Here is a 22,085-nt window from a genome sequence, read left to right as displayed (position 1 = left end):
TTAGTCACCTGAATTATTTCAGATATTCTGACTGCAACACCACTTGGAGATATGAATAAACTACCCTCTTATTCAGAACAATTACCCTGCCCCAAAAAATTCCAGTGCAAATTTGTGCTTAAAGGGATCCTGTCATCGGAAAACATGTGTTTTTCAAAACGCATCAGTTAATAGTGCTACTCCAGCAGAATTCTGCACTGAAATCCATTTCTCAAAAGAGCAAACAGATTTTTTTATATTCAATTTTGAAATCTGACATGGGGCTAGACATTTTGTCAATTTCCCAGCTGCCCCAAGTCATGTGACTTGTGCCTGCACTTTAGGAGAGAAATGCTTTCTGGCAGGCTGCTGTTTTTCCTTCTCAATGTAACTGAATGTGTCTCAGTGGGACCTGGATTTTACTATTGAGTGTTGTTCTTAGATCTACCAGGCAGCTGTTATCTTGTGTTAGGGAGCTGCTATCTGGTTACCTTCCCATTGTTCTGTTGTTTGTCTGCTGGGGGGAAAAAGGGAGGGGGGTGATATCACTCTAACTTGCAGTACAGCAGTAAAGAGTGATTGAAGTTTATCAGAGCACAAGTCACATGACTGGGGGCAGCTGGGAAATTGACAATATGTCTAGCCCCATGTCAGATTTCAAAATTGAATATAAAAAAATCTGTTTGCTCTTTTGAGAAATGGATTTCAGTGCAGAATTCTGCTGGAGCAGCGCTATTAACTGATTCATTTTGAAAACAATTTTTTTCCCCCATGACAGTATCCCTTTAACAAACAAAAAAACAAAATAAAATGTGGGGGGTTCTCATGCAGACATTTTTAACGACTTGAAATCTATATTCAGATCCTCATCACTACTTTGCCTAAAGGTATATTGCTACAACTTACTGTAAATAACCCTAATAGTACCATTTTAGGTAATTGCAAAAATATGTTTTTTAGATGTTTAATTCCCTTAACTGTAGATGCTTTAACGGGTTGAGATTATTTCCAAGAATAAAAGAAATACAGTAACAGTGGCTCTCTCAATGGTCTATTGTACTGCAAACGTCTACTTCAAAGCTCGCAGATTGCCCAGATGTGACTTTAGCGAGCCATCATCCATGAGAAGTGATAGAGCAGAGGATTTGTGAGAAATACAAGATCTCTTCTTTTTTGAAGTCCATTTTGCAGGTGCATCTATGTAAGAACAAGACCAAGACTCACATGGTACTAGAAGGGCAATACTCTGAATGTGCTAATTCTTCTCTCTGTTCTGTGATTAAAAGACAGTCTATGGAGACGACGGCCCTTCTGAAAGCCTCTAATGTTTGCCTTTTTGAGTCCTGATTGACAAATTCACTGCATGGCAGAGAAAGCTGCTGCCAGAAGATCAATGTTCATTGGCTGTGCTTATTCTTGCACGGGACCTTTGAGGAGGGACAGAGAAGTTCATTGGCAAAATGCCAAGTCAAAGACAGTGACTTTACATATGAAACCCATCAAGGTCTGTGCATTGCTGGTGGTTAGAGGTGACAGTGCACGTCTAGCAGCCAACTGGTTAAAAGAAAAGGAAAGCTACGGAGGCATTTTATTGCCAATAGATTAGCTGCAATAGTGCAATCTAGAATGCTATATTTATTCTGTAGAGTGTTTTACCATACCTCAGTAAAAAGCTCTAGAAGCTCTCTCTGTTTGTTTAGGATAGCAGCTGTAGTATTAGCTTGGTGTGACATCACTTCCTGCCTGAGTCTCTCCCTGCTCACTCATAGCTCTGGGCTCAGATTACAGTAGAGAAGGGAGTGGTGGGGGAGAGGAGCAAACTGAGCATGCTCACGCCCAGGGCAATGAGGTTTAAGCTGAAAACAGGAAGTCTGATACAGAAGCCCATGAGTACACAATAGAAGGAAAGATATGTGGTGTTTCTTTTGACAGGGGACTCAGAGCAGCATTACTTTGAGGGTTTACTGGTATATTTAGGTGGACCTTTCTGATAAGGCTTACTTAGGGGGTTATTTATCAAAGTCGAATTTATCTCAATATTTTCTGAAAAAATCTCCTACCAAATCCGCATGTTTTTTTTTTTTTGGGCTTATTTATTAATACACTTTCCTGAAAATTTTGTTGGCGGGAAGAAATCCCAAAAAATTTTGAAAAATCAGATTTTCACAATTTTTTCTGATTTTTCGTCAGATTTTCACGATTTTTTTCTGATTTTTCACCCAAAATCTTGCCCGAAAACTCTGAAATCCAGCGCACATCAAAAAATCATTGGGACTTCTCCCATTGACTTATTTGCAACCTCGACAGGTCTGAGATGCTGGATTTTTAGATGCTGACTTTTTCATCTTCGGGGTTTAATAAATTCTGAAAAATGTGTGATTTTTTTAAAAGTCCGACTTTATAAAAAAAAAATCACACTTTTTTTGTGATTTTTGCATTCGGAGTTTAGTAAATAACCCCCCATAGTTTTAACCCTTCCTTCTCCTTTAAGCAGTCTCTGATATAGAAATAAAACTGCTGGAGTCAGGCTGCCATAAAACATCAGATAGAAATGTATTCAGGAAAGTGCAGTAAGAAATTTAGATGCTGAAATTGGTTTCGCACCCACAAATCCTTGCACACACGGTATATATTTCTGTTAAGTAACTTTACTACAATCTGAGTACATTTCAGCCTTGGCATGCTCAACTGGCTCCAATGGCAACCAATATACTCACATTACAGTAACTGTTCCAGAGGGGCCGTCAAGTGTGTATAAAGCAGTGCATAGAAAGAAAACATTGATTCAATATTGTTTCATATATTCTATAGAAACCCCTTTCCATCTTGCTCTGTTACAGGTTAATTATTCTTACTTTAGTTTCCATAAGCACCTTGTACAATTAGTGCCAAATGAAAGAAAATTCAAGGTAACAAGATATGGAGAAGGTGCTTGGAATGAGTTTTCTCGGGCTCGTTGCCTCGTATTTATATCCAGCGAATATAAAAGTGATAAATCACCAATTCAGAGTAATGTACCGAGATCCCATTTAATTTGTTTTTTTTCCCCATAATACATAATGTGGCTTTCTACCAGCAGGTTAGGGTCTCTGTATGACACTGTTGTTATTAAGTGTGTCCACTGGATGGATTTAGTGTAATTAATCACAAGATGTCATTCTTTCCCCATATCAGGGACACCTCCAGAGTTCTCACACTATTTCGACTATGAAGTAAATGATGAGGTCTCACATTTGGCAGTGATACCTGGCAGGCCCTCCAAAATAAGTAGACAAGCTAAGAAAGTATTCTAAAAATAAACTCTGTGGGATTAGGCAGATCATAAAGAAAGAGTTATTATTTCTATATCCACCTTGGACGCCAGCAATTGTGGAAATATTCTACATAAGTAAAAAGTGTCACCAGTTTCTGGGCTGCTATTCTAACCCCCTGAGCTCTGTACCAAACATTACAGCCATTCTTCTCGTAGACCTCACAATCTGCCGCACCAGTGCCATTTTTTAAGATGTTCTGGGCTCCTCTACCAACAGTGTTTGCTTTACTTGTCATTAAATCTCTGCAGTCATGTCTCAAATGAAAAATATCTATGTACTGACCCCAAGCATCAATGGTAGTTAAACACCGTGAAAACTAGGGTTCACGTTTAGTTGACTGAATCGTATGAGGTCAATGTTTTGTTTACAGATGTAGGGATGTGAAAATTTATACACCCTTACCCTTTATTGACAGGCACATCCTTAGTGATATGGACGCCTAAGTGGGTCCTTATGGGGGCTTTGTGCTTATGTAATCCCTGCAGTTCTCCCAGTGGATGCTAGATGGCACTGTGGCATAATATAAAAGGCTTACAAACCATGAGGTCAGTGTCCATTGCTGCTGAACCTTTCCTCTGTTATGCTGCAGAGGTTAGGGGTGGTGGAACTCAGCCTGAGTATAGTGAAGTGATAGTTATACCCTTTAATAGATCACTCTAGGAGTGATAGATTGGGTATGTAGTTGAGCAGCTCAACACTCCGACGAGGAGATTAGCGGGATTAAGATCCCGGGTATTACTGACCCCATAGTAGGGCCTAAGTGTTAGACTCAGGGGAATACGTAGTCTTTTGAGTTCCACCTAAGGTAATCCTGAAGATTGGGGAAATACCTTCTCACAAGCTGCATAACTCTCTATGTGTATTCTCTAATTTGCAGAGTCATTCTATGTTCGGTGAGTATATCTTGTTATAATCTACAGTCTGGTCATTTCCCAATGGGACCAGACTGTAAATTATATCCTTATAAACGGCGCGTTCTGACGCCAGAACGCGCCGTTTATAAACTTAAAGGGACAGCACTCGCAGCTGCTGCCATCGCCTCTACCCGACCTTCCCACCACTATAGCTTTCGGCTCTGCATTTGCTTACCTCCCACAACGCGCTCCACCCCCTCCCTTCGGCTTCTCTTTCCTTCATAGCAGATCTCACTCCAGTAAAAAATCTGCAGCTGCCTCACTAGCGTTCTCTTCTCCATTTTCACTCCCCCTCGCATCAACTATCTGAAGTCTCGCTCCCCCTCCCTCACCCTTCCAAAGTCTTGCTCCACCTCCCGTCCACTCTCTGAAGACTCGCTCCGCCTCCTTCCCTTGCCTTCACCCGTCTGTGATGCAGTGAAAGAAAATGTCACACTGTGCGGGAGCTAGCCTTCAGAGTGGATGGGAGGCGGAGCGAGACTTAGTTAATGTAAGGGAGGGTGAGAGAGACTCCAGGTAGTGTATACGAAGGGGAGGAGACTTTGGTAATGCAGAGGGGGGGTGCAAAAATGGAGAGGAGTCCTGTGAAGAAAAAAAGGAAAGAACTACATCCCAGCTGTGACATGACCATAGCAAGAAGAAATAAAGGTACCCAGCTAAATATACTAAAGTATGGCATAATTTAAAAAGCAAAGAACTCGTCAGAAAGTACAAACTGAACCCAGAAATTGTAGATTATAATGAATAATGTACCCCCCACTGAAAATTTATAAAGATATTAATAGTCACCTCGGAGTTATGTGACCTGTATAAAAGCACTCGGCCTGCGGCCTCGTGCTTTTATATGGTCACATAACTCCTCGGTAACATAATATCTTTATAAATTACAGTAGGGAGTACATTATCCACTATATATTGGTTGATCTATGTGTTACTCTGTGTTCCATACTCCATTGTGAACTCTGGTTTTGCTTAATAAACTCAGTTTATGTTTAAGCAAAATAAAACTACTGGCGCCCAATCTCTCGTGCATTGCACACGATTACAGTTGCACTACACCCTGCCTCCACCCCGCTGCAAGGGCTTACCCCTGAGAAAAGAGTCTTATGGGTGGTATTACCCACCCGGAAAGTATCTAAAACAGATTTCTATAAAGTCCGTTTATTATAGCGCTACACAGAGAAATAGTAAAAACCCATCGGTACTCCACCTTCCATGTGTCACTAATATATGTGATCAGAGGTTCTGATAGATGGAATAAGCTTGTACCAATGGGGTATTCAGAGGTGCTGAGCTTCAGTGTGCCGTCTGTTTCTTCCAAAGTCACATGACATTCCATAGTATCAGAGAGAAGCACATTGGTACAGAGAAGACTAAATACACTAAGCGCAAGGGTGCTTGGTTATGCAGTTCATTTTCCCACAAATCTGTACATCGATCATTGCTGGGCTTGGTCCTTTTCAAGCGTTTTATAAATGTGATTAGACTTATTACTTAAACATTCAGTCATGCCCTTATCCTTTCCTACCTAGACTAATGCAAGACACAAGTAATCCCCCTTCCACACTTCCAGCTCAGACCTTCAGCCTACCTGAAACTCTGCAGCCAGAAACCTTCTGTGCTCATTAGTTGTTTATACTATTATACTCTCATATCATATTATTAGAAAATCATTCTCTTAAGAAAAGATGCAAAGCCCTTAGCTCTACCTCACCGCCCTACATCTCCATATGTTCCTGACTATCCAACCTTCTCAGTGGCACCACTTTTTCATTATACCAATATACGATGCCATTTTGGTACCCCATACGACTATAATTAAATCCACAAATTCTACCACCCAACTCTCGCTTAAACTCCTTATACCTGAATTAAAATCCTGTCTGCTTGGGCACTGGCATAGTATCTAATTCAGTCTTGGCACTTGTGGGCCAGTGCACTATTATCAAGCATTATAAACCCCAGCAAATATTATTATTCATAGAAAACTGAAATAATGTAACCTGATAGTAAAGTAATTATATTCAGGTGTGAGACCTGTTATCCAGAATGCTTGGGACCTGGGGTTTTCCATATAACAGATCTTTCCATAATTTGGATCTTCATACCTTAAGGGGCAGATTTACTTAGGGTCGAATATCGAGTGTTAAGTAACCCTCGATATTCGACTGTCGAAGTTAAATCCTTCGACTTGGAATATCGCAGTCAAAGTATTTACCGTAATTCATTCGATCGAACGATCGAAGGAAAAATCATTAGATCGAACGGTTAAATCCTTCGGATCGAACGTTTCGAAGGATTTTAATCCATCAATCTAACGATTTTTCCTCGACTAAAAAAAGCTTACAAAGCCTATCGGGACCTTATTGAGGTTCGATAGGTTTTAGGTGGTGAAGTAGGGGGTCGAAGTTTTTTTTAAAGCGACAGTACTTCGACTATCGAATGGTCAAATAGTCGAACGATTTTTAGTTCGAATCGTTCGATTCGAAGTCGTAGTCAAAGTCGTAGTCGAAGGTCGAAGTAGCCAATTCGATGGTCGAAGTAGCCAAAAAAAACATTCGAAATTCGAAGTTTTTTTTATTCTATTCCTTCAATCGAGCTAAGTAAATGTGCCCCTAAGTCTACTAGAAAATCAAGTAAACATTAAATAAACCCAATAGGCTGGTTTTGCCTCCAATAAGGATTAATTATATCTTAGTTGGGATCAAGTACAAGCTACTGTTTTATTATTACACAGAAAAAGGAAATCATTTTTAAAAAATGTGGTTTGTTTGGATAAAATGGAGTCTATGGGATACGGCCTTTCTGTAATTCAAAGCTTTCTGGATAATGGGTTTCCGGATAACGGATCCTATACCTGTACATACAAATTATTTTATTTTTCCCACATTCTACAGCAAAAAGTAGAAAAACACTCATCTCCACTTGACTGTTGTTTTTGTTGTGTGTTAACAACATATCTTGACGTTGTACTGCTGGGATTTGTAAGGAAAGAGACATGGGTGGCAATGATTAAACAAAATTAATATTTTACTTTCACACAGGGAAAAAATGGCATAAAAATAAATTTTTTATGTGACTAAAACCTGTTACTCAACAATCGACACGTTTCGAAGCACAAATAAAAACATTTATTATTGATGATCATGCCCCTTTAACATAGTTATACAATTAATGAGCTGTAGACAAAAAAGTACAAATGAAAAAAATCAGTTTAGCAAATTAAAAATTCAGTTTAGCAGAAGAGAAAAATGTAAACCAATATTGAGCCTAGATAAGAGCCTTTCTGAATCGTCCAAGGCACTCCCCCATAATAGTTAGTATCTCTTTACTAGAGAATGGTCACAATTTAGGATAATCTACTCACCCACATTCATCATCGCTTAAAGGGATCCTGTCATCAGAAAATGTTTTTTTCAAAACGCATCAGTTAATAGTGCTACTCCAGCAGAATTCTGCACTGAAATCCGTTTCTCAAAAGAGCAAACAGATTTTTTTTATATTCAATTTTGAAATCTGACATGGGGCTAGACATATTGTCAATTTCCCAGCTGCTCCCAGTCATGTGAGTTGTGCCTGCACTTTAGGAGAGAAATGCTGCTGTTTTTCCTTCTCAATGTAACTGAATGTGTCTCAGTGGGACCTGGATTTTACTATTGAGTGTTGTTCTTAGATCTACCAGGCAGCTGTTATCTTGTGTTAGGGAGCTGCTATCTGGTTACCTTCCCATTGTTCTTTTGTTTGGCTGCTGGAGGAGAAAAGGGAGGGGGTGATATCAGTCCAACTTGCTGTACAGCAGTAAAGAGTGATTGAAGTTTATCAGAGCACAAGTCACATGACTTGGGGCAGCTGGGAAATTGACAATATGTCTAGCCCCATGTCGGATTTCAAAATTGAAGATAAAAAAAATCTGTTTGCTCTTTTGAGAAATGGATTTCAGTGCAGAATTCTGCTGGAGCAGCACTATTAACTGATGTGTTTTGAGAATGTTTTTTTTTCCCATGACAGTATCTCTTTAAGTATGCATGCAGTTGTAAAAAGCATAGGAAATGCTCTAGAAGTATGTGTACCAATTAGAAAATATATAGTATTTAATTCTGAAAATGTTCAACTGCACATACAAACATATCACAGTTGCTTTTGTTAGTTGACATCTTCATACAACTCCTCCCCTTCTTGACTCAATAACCTCCTTTTCCATTACACCTGGGGGGGTTATTTACTAAACGCCGAATGCCAAAAACCTGAAATTTTTTTTGTTTTTTTTTAGTCTAAAATCTGAAATTTTTGTGAAAAAAAAAATCACAAATTTTTCGGAATTTATTAAAACCCCGAGGATGGAAAAGTCACAATCAGAAAATCCAGCATCTCAGACCTGTTGAGGTTACATATAAGTCAATGGGAGAAGTCCCAATGATTTTTTGATGTGCACTGGGTGAATTGTCAAAATTGAATTTTTAAAGAGAATACGATATTACTTTGATTCGTACGATTCGGATTTGAACGAAAATGGACTATTCATATGGGAAAAAAACTTTGATTTTTTAAATACATTTCAGTTGGTCTTTTTTTATTCGAATTTCAAAGTTTTTTGTATTCGAAATCGGACTCTGACTTCTGTTCTTTACTATTTGCCCAACACAATTTACTTCAGCACCCTATGAGACTCCAGGTTTTTAATCATGAAAACATCACTAATACTTGATTATTTTATATTAAATCACAGAACTGCACTCACCTCTCCTGCCGGAATTGCCCTGATTTGAGGGCTTCTCAGTTACAGAACCTTCAAAGAAAAAGAAAAAAAAGGTACGTAAAATATTCCCAGTGTTAGACAGATTCATTTAACATCACATTGGCCACTGCAAGTGATTTACAAAATGCTGAATTACAGATCTTCCTTACAGTAAAGGTATTTGTTACCAATGGTGATTAGGTACAGTAAATGGTGAAAAGCCTAACCCCCAGGAACCAATCACAGACTTGGTTTCAGTGTTATAATAATTTCCCCAGGTAGTAAATGTTAACTGTTGACCTAGGGGCAGATTTACTAAACTCGAGTGATGGTTCGAATTTCAAAAAGTTTGAAGTCAATTTTTGGGTACTTCGACCATCGAATAGGCTATATTCGACCATACGACTTCGATTCGAACGATTCGAAGTAAAAATCGTTTGACTATTCGACCATGCGATAATCTAAGTACTGTCTCTTTAAAAGAAACTTTGACTTCATATTTCGCCAAATTAAAGCACAATGTTATCCTATGGGGACCTTCCAGAGCACTTTTCTAAGTTTTTTTTTTGGTCGAATAAAAATCCTTCGATCGATTGATAAAAATCGTTCGAATCGTTTGATTTGAAACTATTTAATCCTTGGGTCGAACGATTTCTATTCGATCTGTTTGATCGATCGAATACGGTAATAATCCCTCGACTTCGATATTCAAAGTCGAGGGATTTCAATTCGAGGGTCGGATTTCGAAGTTTTTTTTAACTTTGAAATTCGACCCATAGTAAATCTGCCCCTAGTGTATTTTCTGTTATTTACAGAATATATCATTTACTAGGAGCCCAAACATAAGCTACCATTGATTGCCTTGTAAAGAAGCTGAAAAGGTACCAAGACGAAGAGTTGGCAAATTCCAACCCTAAACAACTCCCAGCAAAGCAAACTTCCAGGGTGTCTTGCCATGAGAATAGGTGTAATAAGCAGATGATTAGTCATTCTAGCAGATATGTTTGGGCTGGTAACATTGACACGATCTTGTGTTAATACATTTGTACATGACAACCTCCTATTACGCAAAGGATTATTTCCACCTCCAGCATTGGCATAGGAGAAAAAACAAGTTATTTCCAAATCAGGAATTGTTTGCTCCTACTCTCCATATTTGACAGAAGAAACAAGAAAACACATGAATTCAGGAAACAACAACCAAGTGCAAAGTAAAATAAATGTATGATATGAAGAAAAAGCAAGAGCAAATGTAACCTCTTTATTCTTCATTATCCAATAATATCTCCAGTCCAACAAATTCCTTCAAACATTCATTTTTATATATTTATATACAATTACATGAATGGGTTTTTGTATTATATATATATATATATATATATATATATATATATATATATATATATATATATATCTATAAATATATATATATATCTATAAATATATATATACTATATATACAGGTATGGGACTTGCTATCCAGAATGCTCAGGACCTGGGGTTTTCCAGATCTTTCCAGATCTTTCCGTAATTTGGATCTCTGCTAAATATCATTTAAACATTTATTAAACCCAATCGAATTGTTTTGCCTCCGATAAGGATTAATTGTATCTTAGTTGGTATCAAGTACAAGGTACGGTTTCATTATTACAAAGAAAAAGGAGTTTGATTAAATTTTTGAATTACTTAATTAAAATGGCCTTACCGTAATTTTGAACTTTCCGGATAACGGAATGTATAATATATATATAATATTTCTGAAGGTACCCGCACTCCTCAATCCACTCATGGGTGCTTGGTCAAATATCACATGTATTTTTCAAAATGGACCAGCACTCCAAGTATTTCCAATTGAATAGTTTATTGTTACATCACTCATGTATCCAATGTTTCGGCCCTCCTTGGGGCCTTTATCAATCTTGATAATGGCCCCAACGAGGGCCGAAACGTTGGATACAGGAGTGATGTAACAATAAACTATTCAATTGGAAATACTTGGGGGCCCATTTACTTAGCTCGAGTGAAGGATTAGAAGAAAAATTATTTTGAATGGTCGAATATGGCTACTTTGACCTTTGACTACGACTTCGACTTCGAATCGAATGATAGTCGAAGTACTGTCGCTTTAAAAAATACTTCGAACCCCTAGTTCGCTACCTAAAACCTACCGAGGCCAATGTGGGAAGGTCCTCATAGGCTTTTTAACAATTTTCTGATCGAAGGAAAATCCTTTGATCGATGGATTAAAATCCTTCTAATTGTTCGATTCGAAGGATTTAATCGTTCGATCGAATGATTATTCCTTTGATCGTTCGATCATAGGAATAGCCCTAAATCCTTCGACTTCGATATGCGAAGTCAAAGGATTTCAATTCGGCAGTCGAATATCGATATTCGACCGTATGTAAATCTGCCCCTAGGAGTGCTGGTTCTTTTGGAAAAAACAAAACAAAACAAAACAAAAAAAAATATATATATATAGTTTGAAACACTAGAGGCACCCATGGAAACAGTCATAAGTGGATTTATTCATTCTTCACATATTCCCCCACATCAACGCGTTTTGGTTCTGTCTGAACCATCGTCAGGACACACAGAAGAGTCAGAAGCAATAGCCCCTCCAGACTTACCCCTCGCGGCTTTTCCTCCTCCACTCAGTTCTACTCCACTCCCCAGCCACCAGCACCCCAGCTGTGCATTGGCAATATAAAAACAGGCGGTGCTCTGGATAAAACGAATAAAGAGTATTTATTCCAACAGTAGATGGATCTATGACGCCTTATGCGTTTCGGGAAAGAACTCCCTTAATTATAGGCTGCCTTTGATTAAGGGAGTTCTTTTCCCGAAACGCGTAAGGCGATGTGGATCCATCTACTGTTGGAATAAATACTCTTTATTCGTTTTATCCGGAGCGCCGCCTGGTTTTATATTACTTACAGAAGACTTCTATTTGAATGGTTGGGGAGAAGCCCCTGGGAATCTGTTTGAACTGTGGTGAGTGCCAATGTTTGATGTGACTATATATTTATATATATATATATATTTTTTTTTTTGAGTTACTGTGCCTTAAAGTAAATCTTGTTCTTGTTAATCTTTCGATGGTAGTGACTAACTGAACTAGGCATTACTGATTGAGTTTTGAATTGACTTTATGGGAACTGTTTTCATCTTTAACTGCCTCCAGGACTATTTCAGGAGCATAACAGACGTATATCTGTGACTCAATGCAATTGTTTAGAAAGTAACCGAATGAAAGAAGATAAGAAGAACTCTGGACACTTCACTAAAGAATGTCGAATGCGTTCTCATGTGGCCAAGATCCTGCTGTTTGCCTTGTTGTAGATGGAAGGAGATGCTCTTCCTCAAAGCTTGCCTTTTTGGGTAGTGATTTACTGGCATCAAGATTAATGATTTTAGGGAACTAATTCTTTACATTCTCTAATTCGTGAACAAAGTGGGAAAGAAACGTTTATTTTATGAAGAGCACAATGTTATTGTGTTATTTCTCCAACTAGCAGGGAGGTGTATCAGTAACTGTGATACTAAACAGAATAATTCAGGGTCAAGGCCCCGGTGTCCTGGGCTTCCAGTAAATGTAGTAATGGCAGCAAAAACTGCTTGTGATATCTTTATTCATCTGGATGTGCCCAGCAACCAAGCCATTTGGCAAGATGACGGCTTCGAGAAAACAATTAACCTGCTTAAAATACCACACAGAGTTGTTTATACAAAGCCAGAAGCAGCAGAGCAATTCTTCAATTCCATTGTCTTAAATTTGAATGCGTAGAGACAACTGAGGGTTGTTAAAGGGATACTGTCATGGGTCATTTTTTTCTTTTTTCAAAACGCATCAGTTAATAGTGCTGCTCCAGCAGAATTCTGCACTGAAATCCATTTCTCAAAAGAGCAAATGATTTTTTTTCATATTTAATTTTGAAATCTGACATGGGGCTAGACATATTGTCAGTTTCCCAGCTGCCTCAGTCATGTGACTTGTGCTCTGATAAACTTCAGTCACTCTTTACTGCTGTACTGCAAGTTGGAGTGATATCACCCCCTCCCTTTTCCCCCCCAGCAGCCAAACAAAAGAACAATGGGAAGGTAACCAGATAGCAGCTCCCTAACACAAGATAACAGCTGCCTGGTAGATCTAAGAACAACACTCAATAGTAAAATCCAGGTCCCACTGAGACACATTCAGTTACATTGAGTAGGAGAAACAACAGCCTGCCAGAAAGCAGTTCCATCCTAAAGTGCTGGCTCTTTCTGAAATCACATGACCAGGCAAAATGACCTGAGATGCACCTACACACCAATATTACAACTAAATACACTTGCTGGTTCAGGAATGACATTTTATATTGTACAGTGAATTATTTGCAGTGTAATTTAGAAATAAAAACGACATCATAAAATCAGTATCCCTTTAATTACACTCTCTTTACACACCTTTTGTATCCAGCTAAGAGTAATTCTTGTTGCAGGGATTTTACGCTCTCTCTTGGTTGCAAATCCCTTCTAATCCTGAGATCTTGCATGCTTAAGATCACCCCCATTTTTTCAATGATGTTTAATTCAGGGGACTGTGAGGACCATTACAAAACCTTTGACTACCCTTTCTAAGTAGCTTAGGGTGGATTTTGAGTTAGGTTTAGGCTCATGGTTTTGTTGAAGGATCCATTCTCTTTTGAGCTTCAGCTTCTTGACTGACTGTCTCACACTGGCATCCAGAATTCCATGATAGTAAGTGGAAACCATTCTTCCCTCAACACGTCCAATGTTTCTGACACCACTGGCTACCACACATCTCCAAAGTAGAATAGGTCCACCCCACCCCTTAACACTTGCAAGGCGTTATTTCATCAAATGCTATTCTTTTTTCTCCAAACAAACCTTTGTTGATTTTGCCCAAAGAGTTCAATCTTTATCATCTTCATTAGTCCACAACACTTGTTTCCAAAAGGCTCCTGACTTGTCTAGATGCTGTTTGAATGCCACAAGAAGTTGACATTTGTGGTGTTGCAGGTAAGGATTCCTCCTGATGACTCATCCATGCAGATCATGTTTTGCGTCCCATCGAAAAGTGAAGTCAAACCTCCCCTGCAGGTCCTTTGCAGTCATCTACGGGTTTACTTTTGCCTTTACAGCTAGCATACTGTTTTTTGATGTTCCAGATCTTACATTGACTTTCTGTTTGATTACATTGGAAATTTCAAGCTGGAAACATTTTGCAATCTTTTTATATGACTATGAAGATTTTCATTCATCCAGGTCATAGTATATCTAGTATAGGTCAATCTAAAAACAACTGGACTTGCTGAGTAATCAATGAAGACGTTTCACTACTCATCCGAGCAGCTTCTTCAGTTCAACTGACTGGTGTGGGAAGTTCTCGGCATATAAACTCTTCCACTAATCCATTTACAATGGCACATTGTAACTCTTCAAAGAGGTGACATCTGAAGAAACTCACAGAAACTCACAGTTACAATGTGCCATTGTAAATGGATTAGTGGAAGAGTTTATATGCCGAGAACTTCCCACACCAGTCAGTTGAACTGAAGAAGCTGCTTGGGTGAGTAGTGAAACGTCTTCATTGATTACTCAGCAAGTCCAGTTGTTTTTAGATTGACCTATACTAGATAATCTTTTTATAGTTTTCCCCTGCATTGTAGGCATCAATTAGCTTCATTTTCAGCTTCAGATTCTCTCAGTTGCTTTGTTGGGTCCATAGTTGTTGACTGACCGGCCAAACAGTGTCTATCACTGGGCAAATGGAAGGGGGTCCCAACTTTTTCACATACCACAATCACTATTATGTAACAGGGCATTAACATTTGCAAACATGCTGCTTTTTAACCACTGATTCCACTTTAACCACAGATTGTAGTAGTTGCCGTTTCTGAAAGAGATGTTGATTCAGTAAGGATGTGGTGCTTTAGCTGGACCTTTATCTGTCAGTGATTGTGCTTGTGTTGGCGAGAGGCAGAGGGATACAAGGAAGAATCAACCAAGTTCGGATTTATTTAGAGATCGGAGAGAGAGAGAAACATACTGTACATGCTCAGCTCTACAACAGCACAAAGTTACAGAAAGAAATATCAGAGCACATGTGACAGGAAAAAGAAGCAGATACAGGGACCTAATTCTTAAAAAATAATAATGCTTTATACATGGGGTGCCCAAAAGATAGATCGGGATCTACCAGTAGACCTTTAGCCGGTGATCAGTAGATCTCAAGACACTGTCTAGTCTTGAGCTTGTCTAAATCATCCTTCTGTTTAATTCAGATATCTATTCTGTTAAGGTTACATAAGAAATAGTTAATAATAATAAATGATTATTATAATAATACTACCATGATATCATAATAATATAAAAATAATAATACATAATAAATACAATTCTTAAATACAACTTTACCCATAAATCAATATAATAACTAAGCAATACAAAATGATAACAATGCTATTATGGAGGTAGATCATAATGGGACAACGTCACTAAACGTGGACCCCACATTAGTAAAGTATTGGCACTCCTGATTGTACAGGGTTAGTTGTAATGGGTTACTTTCTGTTTGACATAACAGGTGTTTTAATGGCAGCACAAAGCTCCACAAATCATCGTTTGCGGAAATGTTCTGTTAAAGCTCATGGAACAGATCTGCACCTGCCAAACCGATAATAAGTGGTACTGCAAAAAAAAGAAAAATCTGCACATCTTATATATTTTGCACCTGCAAAGTCTGAATTAGGGAACTCAATGGAATAGTACTTATTATTATTCTTAACTATATATATATATATATATATATATATATATATAACAGGGGTCTTCAGCCCTCTAGCCTCTAGTTACTGAAATACATTGTAGGTCAACTTGGTCCTCAAATAGCGCCTCCGCTAGACTATTTAGACTTATTATTATTCTTTATTATATATAACAGGGCTCTTTAGCCTCTAGGTAACCAAGTACACTCTAGGCCAGCTAGGTCCTCAAATGGGGCCTCTTTGGCTTAGAATAATCAGCAGCCCATAGATGACTGAAGGCTCTGCTTGAGGACCCATCTGACCGAGCTTTCCTTGCTAGATGTATTCTAAAGGCTGTAATAACAGAATTACCACATTAGCTATGAAATGTGTATGGCACAGTATTACACCCTTTAACAACAGGCTACTGCTAGTATCACTCTTGTCAATGTGGCATGTTTATTACTTCTAACGGCAATGCATAGTGATGACCAGTAGGTGGAACTCCTGCTGCACTACAATGCTCCCACTATACTCCCACTAAATTAATGAAATTGTTAGCTGGTCCATTAACTGCCTTGCTGTAGTGTCACTACTGAACTCAGGACAATGAAATGTAAAATATACAGACATACAATGAAAGAAGGCACAAAATGTATGCAATCAATTAAGAAAGCCACTCAGGTGTTCTTGATTTTCAGCACGTGGTATGGGTACATATTTGGTGAGGACTCATTTCAACACCACCTGCAAAAATATACAATTTTCTCAATGTGTGCACCTACAGTGCCTACCCCTGATGCCTTTATTTGCAACTGAAAGCAGAATATTCCAAGGCTACTTTAGAAGGGGTTATTCTTAGACTGTCCAGTGGTGAAATATCAGGATCTTTGAACTCAGGTTCTTAAACTCTTCATACTTCTCCAAAAAGGAATATTTTAGATTCATTTATAGGGAAACAAATTGCATCTCTGTATGTGCCCGAAATTCTGCATTAATAGTTAGAGTTTTTGGGGCTTTTCATTAATGGCTGAACTTATATGTCAATGCACTTGCAATTTACAGAGCTTGAAAATAGTCTTGCCAAAGTTGGAATGGTGTCAATATAGTATAGTCATTTTCTAGTCAACCAGTATGGTAAGTGATCTACCTAAGCTATTACAATGTTACTGACAGATTTAGGGGCCGATTCACTAAATTCGAGTGAAGGATTCGAAGTAAAAAAACTTTGAATTTTTGTGCTCCTCGACTATCGAATTGGCGTAAATTCGCCTGAGTAGAATGATTCGAATAGATCGAGTGCAAAAACGCTGCGACTATTCGCCATTCGATAGTCGAAGTACTGGATCGAGCGCAAAAACGCTGCGACTATTCGCCCATTCGATAGTCGAAGTACTGTCTCTTTTAAAAATACTTCGACTGCCTACTTCGCCACCTAAAACCTACCGAATTGCTTTAAAAGCCTATGGGAAAGTCCCATAGGCTTGTTTTCCAAGTTTTTGATCGAATAAAAAGGCATTCGATCGCATGAAAATCCTTCGAGCGAATATTCGATCGAGTGCCTATTCGCCTGGCGAATATTCGCCAATTCGACTATTCGCCAGCGCGTAAATTCGCCCGAATTGTCTATAAGAAGCCTTCTCTGATCTGGGGATGGTGTTTAGAACTGTTGTTAAGTTCTCTGGGATAAAAGAGGTTGGATAGGCTTACAAACTGTATATTTCTCTACATTCTCATATTTACCAGGCTTTATTTTTCTTTAAACCTTTGTGACTGTCCTGAGAAAAGTGTGTAATTTTGGCACCAAAAAGAGGCAAGACGTAATATACAAGATGGTGTAACCTTTCATGTCATGGTCATGCAAGTTGACCTTGGAGGGCAGAACAGAGACATTATCAGAACATAACACCTTCCAAGAGTAAGAGAGTTTGTCAACTCCATTAATTGAATAAAAGAGAAAACAGCTGCCCATCTTTCCTGGTGTGACATTTCCTTGTATAAGCAGAGGGCTCCGGATGCTTTTTGTATGGCTGGCTGGTTTCCCAAAGTTTCTATAAGAGTGACATTTTTAATAGGGGTAAGGTCTTGTTCACATGTGAAGTAAGTCAATGGATAAATAATGGGTGAAGTTTTTTTTTGTGTTCTTGAGTCGGTTTTCCATTTGACTTTGGCCGGCAAGTGAATTTATAGAGAATAGTATGAGAAAAAATGGAATGAGAATAACGCTAAGGGGCAGATTCACTAAGGGTCGAATATCGAGGGTTAATTAACCCTCGATATTCGACTAGGAATTACAATCCTTCGACTTTGAATATCGAAGTCGAAGGATTTAGCGCAAATAGTACGATCGAACGATTATTCCTTCAATCGAACGATAAAATCCTTCGAATCAAACGATTCGAAGGATTTTAATCCAACGATCGAAGGAATATCCTTCGATCAAAAAAGTTAACAAAGCCTATGGGGACCTTCTCCATAGGCTAACATTGAGTTCGGTAGCTTTTAGATGGCGAACTAGGGGATCGAAGTTTTTTTTAAAGAGACAGTACTTCGACTATCGAATGGTCGAATAGTCGAACGATTTTTAGTTTGAATCCTTCGATTCGAAGTCGATGGTCGAAGTAGCCCATTCGATGGTCGAAGTAGCCCAAAAAAAACTTCGAAATTCGAAGTTTTTTAACTTCGAATCCTTCACTCAAAGTTAGTGAATCGGCCCCTTATTGTGTGATATAAAATAGATCGAAGCTTTTATCATCCCTCTTGCTCTGCACAAACCCAATGTTTCAAGAGTTATCCACATTTTAAAAGCTTCTTTAGGTCCCTTTGGATATCAATGTAAAGCTTTGAAATGAGAGTAACAAAACAAACCAGTAATATTATGGCCAGGTGGGCTAAAAGGAGTCAAAGAGCCACCCTCAACAGCCAATAATTCTTTGTATCATGTGGAGAGCCAGACCAAGGAGCTTTGGCGCCCAATGCAAAGGTGCTGTCTTGCAGATAACATGCCAACTTACACAGGAATGGAAAGGCGGGACTGAGAGCCGTTAATGATCATTTATTAATGTGGATTAAATGAAGACAGAGGGGCTCATTTGATAACTCTGCACCAATGCAGAAACCTATAGCAACCAATCAGCAAATACCTTTGATCAATCCACGGCAAGTTAGAGTCAAACCAAATGTTTGTTTGATTACTTTGGGTTATCGCACTGATTCTAATTTGCCCAGTGTTAGTAACTGAACTTCATTGAACTCTAAACCCTGAAACTAATGATGCTGTCACTCTACAGGACTGAACTGCAAGAAGAGAGGCGAGAGGCCCTCATTCAGGCCCGGATTTGTGGAAAGGCCACCTAGGCCCGGGCCTAGGGTGGCAGGATTTTAGGGGGGCGGCATGCTGCCCAACTACACCCACATTGGTTCAAAAATACTGGGAATGCGCAGGAGATACAATGATTTTTTACATTTCCCGTGGACAATCCCCATTGCTCCAGTTCAGATGATGAAAATTTGCACAAATAAAGGGGAGGGGACAGGGGCGACAAAAGGCAGTGGGCCTATGGGCGCCCATTATGTAAATCCAGCCCTGCCCTCATTACATTGGTAACATTCAAACATCCCCATTTATCCATTTTCCTGTAATGTCGACGGACTCCCCTCTTCCCATGAGCAGTGCATTTTATCTTTAACACAGACGAGTGAGAAAGGTGAAGAATCATTTATCATTTCTGCCAGCCCATGAAATTAAATATATTACGTTTCTATATTACCTGAACATACAGGTGTTTTGTTCTGTACAGAAGAGCCGCTGATAGGTTTGCCATCAGGGGTGACGCACCAGCAGTATCCCGTGAACGTATGACATTGCACCTGTTGGATGAGAACAAAGCCTTTATTTTATTTCCACTAGGCTGGGCAAAATTTTGAAATTAAACTGTTTAAGTTTGTAAACAGTGACTGTCATTGCTTTCTGTCCTAGGACCTCTCCTAATCTGCACGTCTGTATGTGAAGCAACTTCATAAACTCTCTTACTCTTACAGATGTTGTGCATTATAACAAATCTCTATTAGGCTGCATCTGTGCCTGAAATCAATGTCATATTTAAAAAAAAAAAAATATTGACATAAATATTCAATTTGTATTTTTTTTATGTTATGTGCGTGGATACCGAGAGAATTACTTGCCTTTCACTATGTCTTCCTTCTTTCTTCAAAAACCCAACGTTTTGGCCAATATTAGATGATGATTTGGCCACTCGAGATTGAGTTTGCACCTTATTGCCTGTGTAGTGGGGTCAAAATGACACCTGCTGAAGCAGCCCATGAATAAGCCCATGTTATGATCTAAATGCTAACCCAGGGAATAGCCGGATTTGGCCCACCACCTGGGTGATCAAATGGGGCAAAGATCTACTTAGCAACCTCAACAAATGTGTAGATCTCTCCTTGTATGTTGCACAGTCACGTTGAGACAAAGACCACGTTGCAGCTGTTTCAGCTCTTTACAAGAGGGAACTCCCTTGTGTATATTTAATCAGATTGTAAGCTCTTGTGAACAGGGTCCTCTAGTTTTGTTCTGTAACCTTTGTTTATTACAAGTTCATGTAAAGCTTTGCATAACTTTCTATAAATAATGATAATAGACAGTATTTGGGGAAGATGTATGCCCCTGAAATGTTGTATATAACTAAATAAAGCCAAAACTACTGCATTATAACAAAGGGGAAAAAAGGTGCTCCTGAATATCAATATACAGTAGATAAGAATGTGAATAGCTCACAGAGTCGATCATGTGGTCCAGGTGCACCAGACCCTCAGCTACAGGGAGCAGCAACCCCAAAATATACAACAGAAAAAACAGGGCTATCCGGCACTCCAGGAATCCACAAGGCCAAAAAATCAGTTAAAAAACAAGTTTTTAATTGATCAAAGTTAAAAATGTACATACATCTCCTAAGGCCCTACAACTTTTGTACCCCTAAGGTACTTAATCATGGGCTGAGATCTCATCAACAGGAAACGAGCTTATATACAATAGGCGATAAACCAAAAAAAGTTCGAAAAAAGGAAGAAAAATAACATTACTTAAAAGGGACCGTGTCCCATAGCAAACAAAGTCATAATAAAAGAAAAATACAAGAATTTTTTTTTACAAAAAATCGAAAAGATGTTCCATAAAAACAGAAGATACATGATAGCAGCCAGAATGTGCATGATATAAGGATACAAATTATTTAGCATATTTTATATCAATAATAACATGTAACGTCAAAATCGGAGTTAATGCCCAGCGGTATCCTTGTATTTAGGTTGAAAATCCAAAATACTTCTCTCTTAGTAAGTATTTTGGACAAATCACCTCCAAACTAACTCCAAAAACTCAATATTGTGTATGCTAAAGAATTTTACATCTCCAGAGTTACATGAGCGAAAATGCTTCAAAACATTGGTGTCTGTGTATATTAATATCTGTAGGGGTTCTCTAATTCTTTCTTTCAATTTACGTGTGGTTTGTCCTACTTATTGGATCAGTAAGTTTTTGGTGTACAGTTAGGGGCAGATGTATGAAGGGTCGAATATCGAGGGTTAATTAACCCTCGATATTCGACTAGGAACTAAAATCCTTCGACTTCGAATATCGAAGTTGAAGGATTTAGCGCAAATCGAAGGATTATTCCTTCGATCGAACGATTAAATCCTTCGAATCGAACGATTCGAAGGATTTTAATCCAACGATCGAAGGAATATCCTTCGATCAAAAAATCTCAGGCAAGCCTATGGGGACCTTCCCCATAGGCTAACATTGACTTCAGTAGCTTTTAGCTGCCGAAGTAGGGGGTCGAAGTTTTTTTTAAAGAGACAGTACTTCGACTATCGAATGGTCGAACGATTTTTAGTTCGAATCGTTCGATTCGTAGTCGTAGTCGAAGGTCGAAGTAGCCCATTCGATGGTCGAAGTAGCCCAAAAAACACTTCGAAATTCGAAGTTTTTTTAATTCGAATCCTTCACTCGAGCTTCATGAATCGGCCCCTTAATGTATTGTCCAATCTTATAGGATCTGACATCTGTTGAGGCCACAAAAATGTCACTTTTAGGGTTCATTGTGATATGCACAGTCATCTTATTAGTTCCAGATTATTACTTTTAGGGTAGAATAAATTAATAGAACTAAAAAGCCATCAGAAGAGGCACCATATCCTGCAGGCGTTGTATGATGCTGCTATACTATAAGACAGGGGTCCCCAACCTTTTTTACCCATGAGACACATTCAAATTTAAAAAGAGTTGGAGAGCAACACAAGCATGCAAATAGTTCCTGGGGGTGCCAAATAAAGAATGTGATTGGATATTTAGTAGCCCTTATTTTGACTTGCAGCCTATGGTAGGCTC

The 22,085-nt window shown here is 38.7% G+C and overlaps 1 protein-coding gene across 6 annotated transcripts in view; it reads right to left on the bottom strand.

The window, feature by feature from the left end:
- Window positions 1-22,085, bottom strand: part of smoc1.S (SPARC related modular calcium binding 1 S homeolog) — a 134,242-nt gene that overhangs the window by 42,503 nt on the left and 69,654 nt on the right. For all 6 annotated transcript variants that reach the window (XM_041574722.1, XM_041574720.1, XM_041574723.1 and 3 more), the window contains exons 4-5: window positions 19,465-19,564; window positions 8,946-8,993 (exon numbers count right to left, since the gene is read on the bottom strand). In XM_041574722.1, the coding sequence (XP_041430656.1) occupies window positions 8,946-8,993; window positions 19,465-19,564 (148 nt within the window). The remainder of the gene's footprint in view (window positions 1-8,945; window positions 8,994-19,464; window positions 19,565-22,085) is intronic.

The sequence above is a fragment of the Xenopus laevis genome, chromosome 8S (assembly GCF_017654675.1).
Source record: "Xenopus laevis strain J_2021 chromosome 8S, Xenopus_laevis_v10.1, whole genome shotgun sequence".
Classification (NCBI taxonomy): domain Eukaryota; kingdom Metazoa; phylum Chordata; class Amphibia; order Anura; family Pipidae; genus Xenopus; species Xenopus laevis.
Note: the sequence above shows the minus strand (reverse complement) of the source record. Positions and strands in the feature narration are given on the sequence as shown.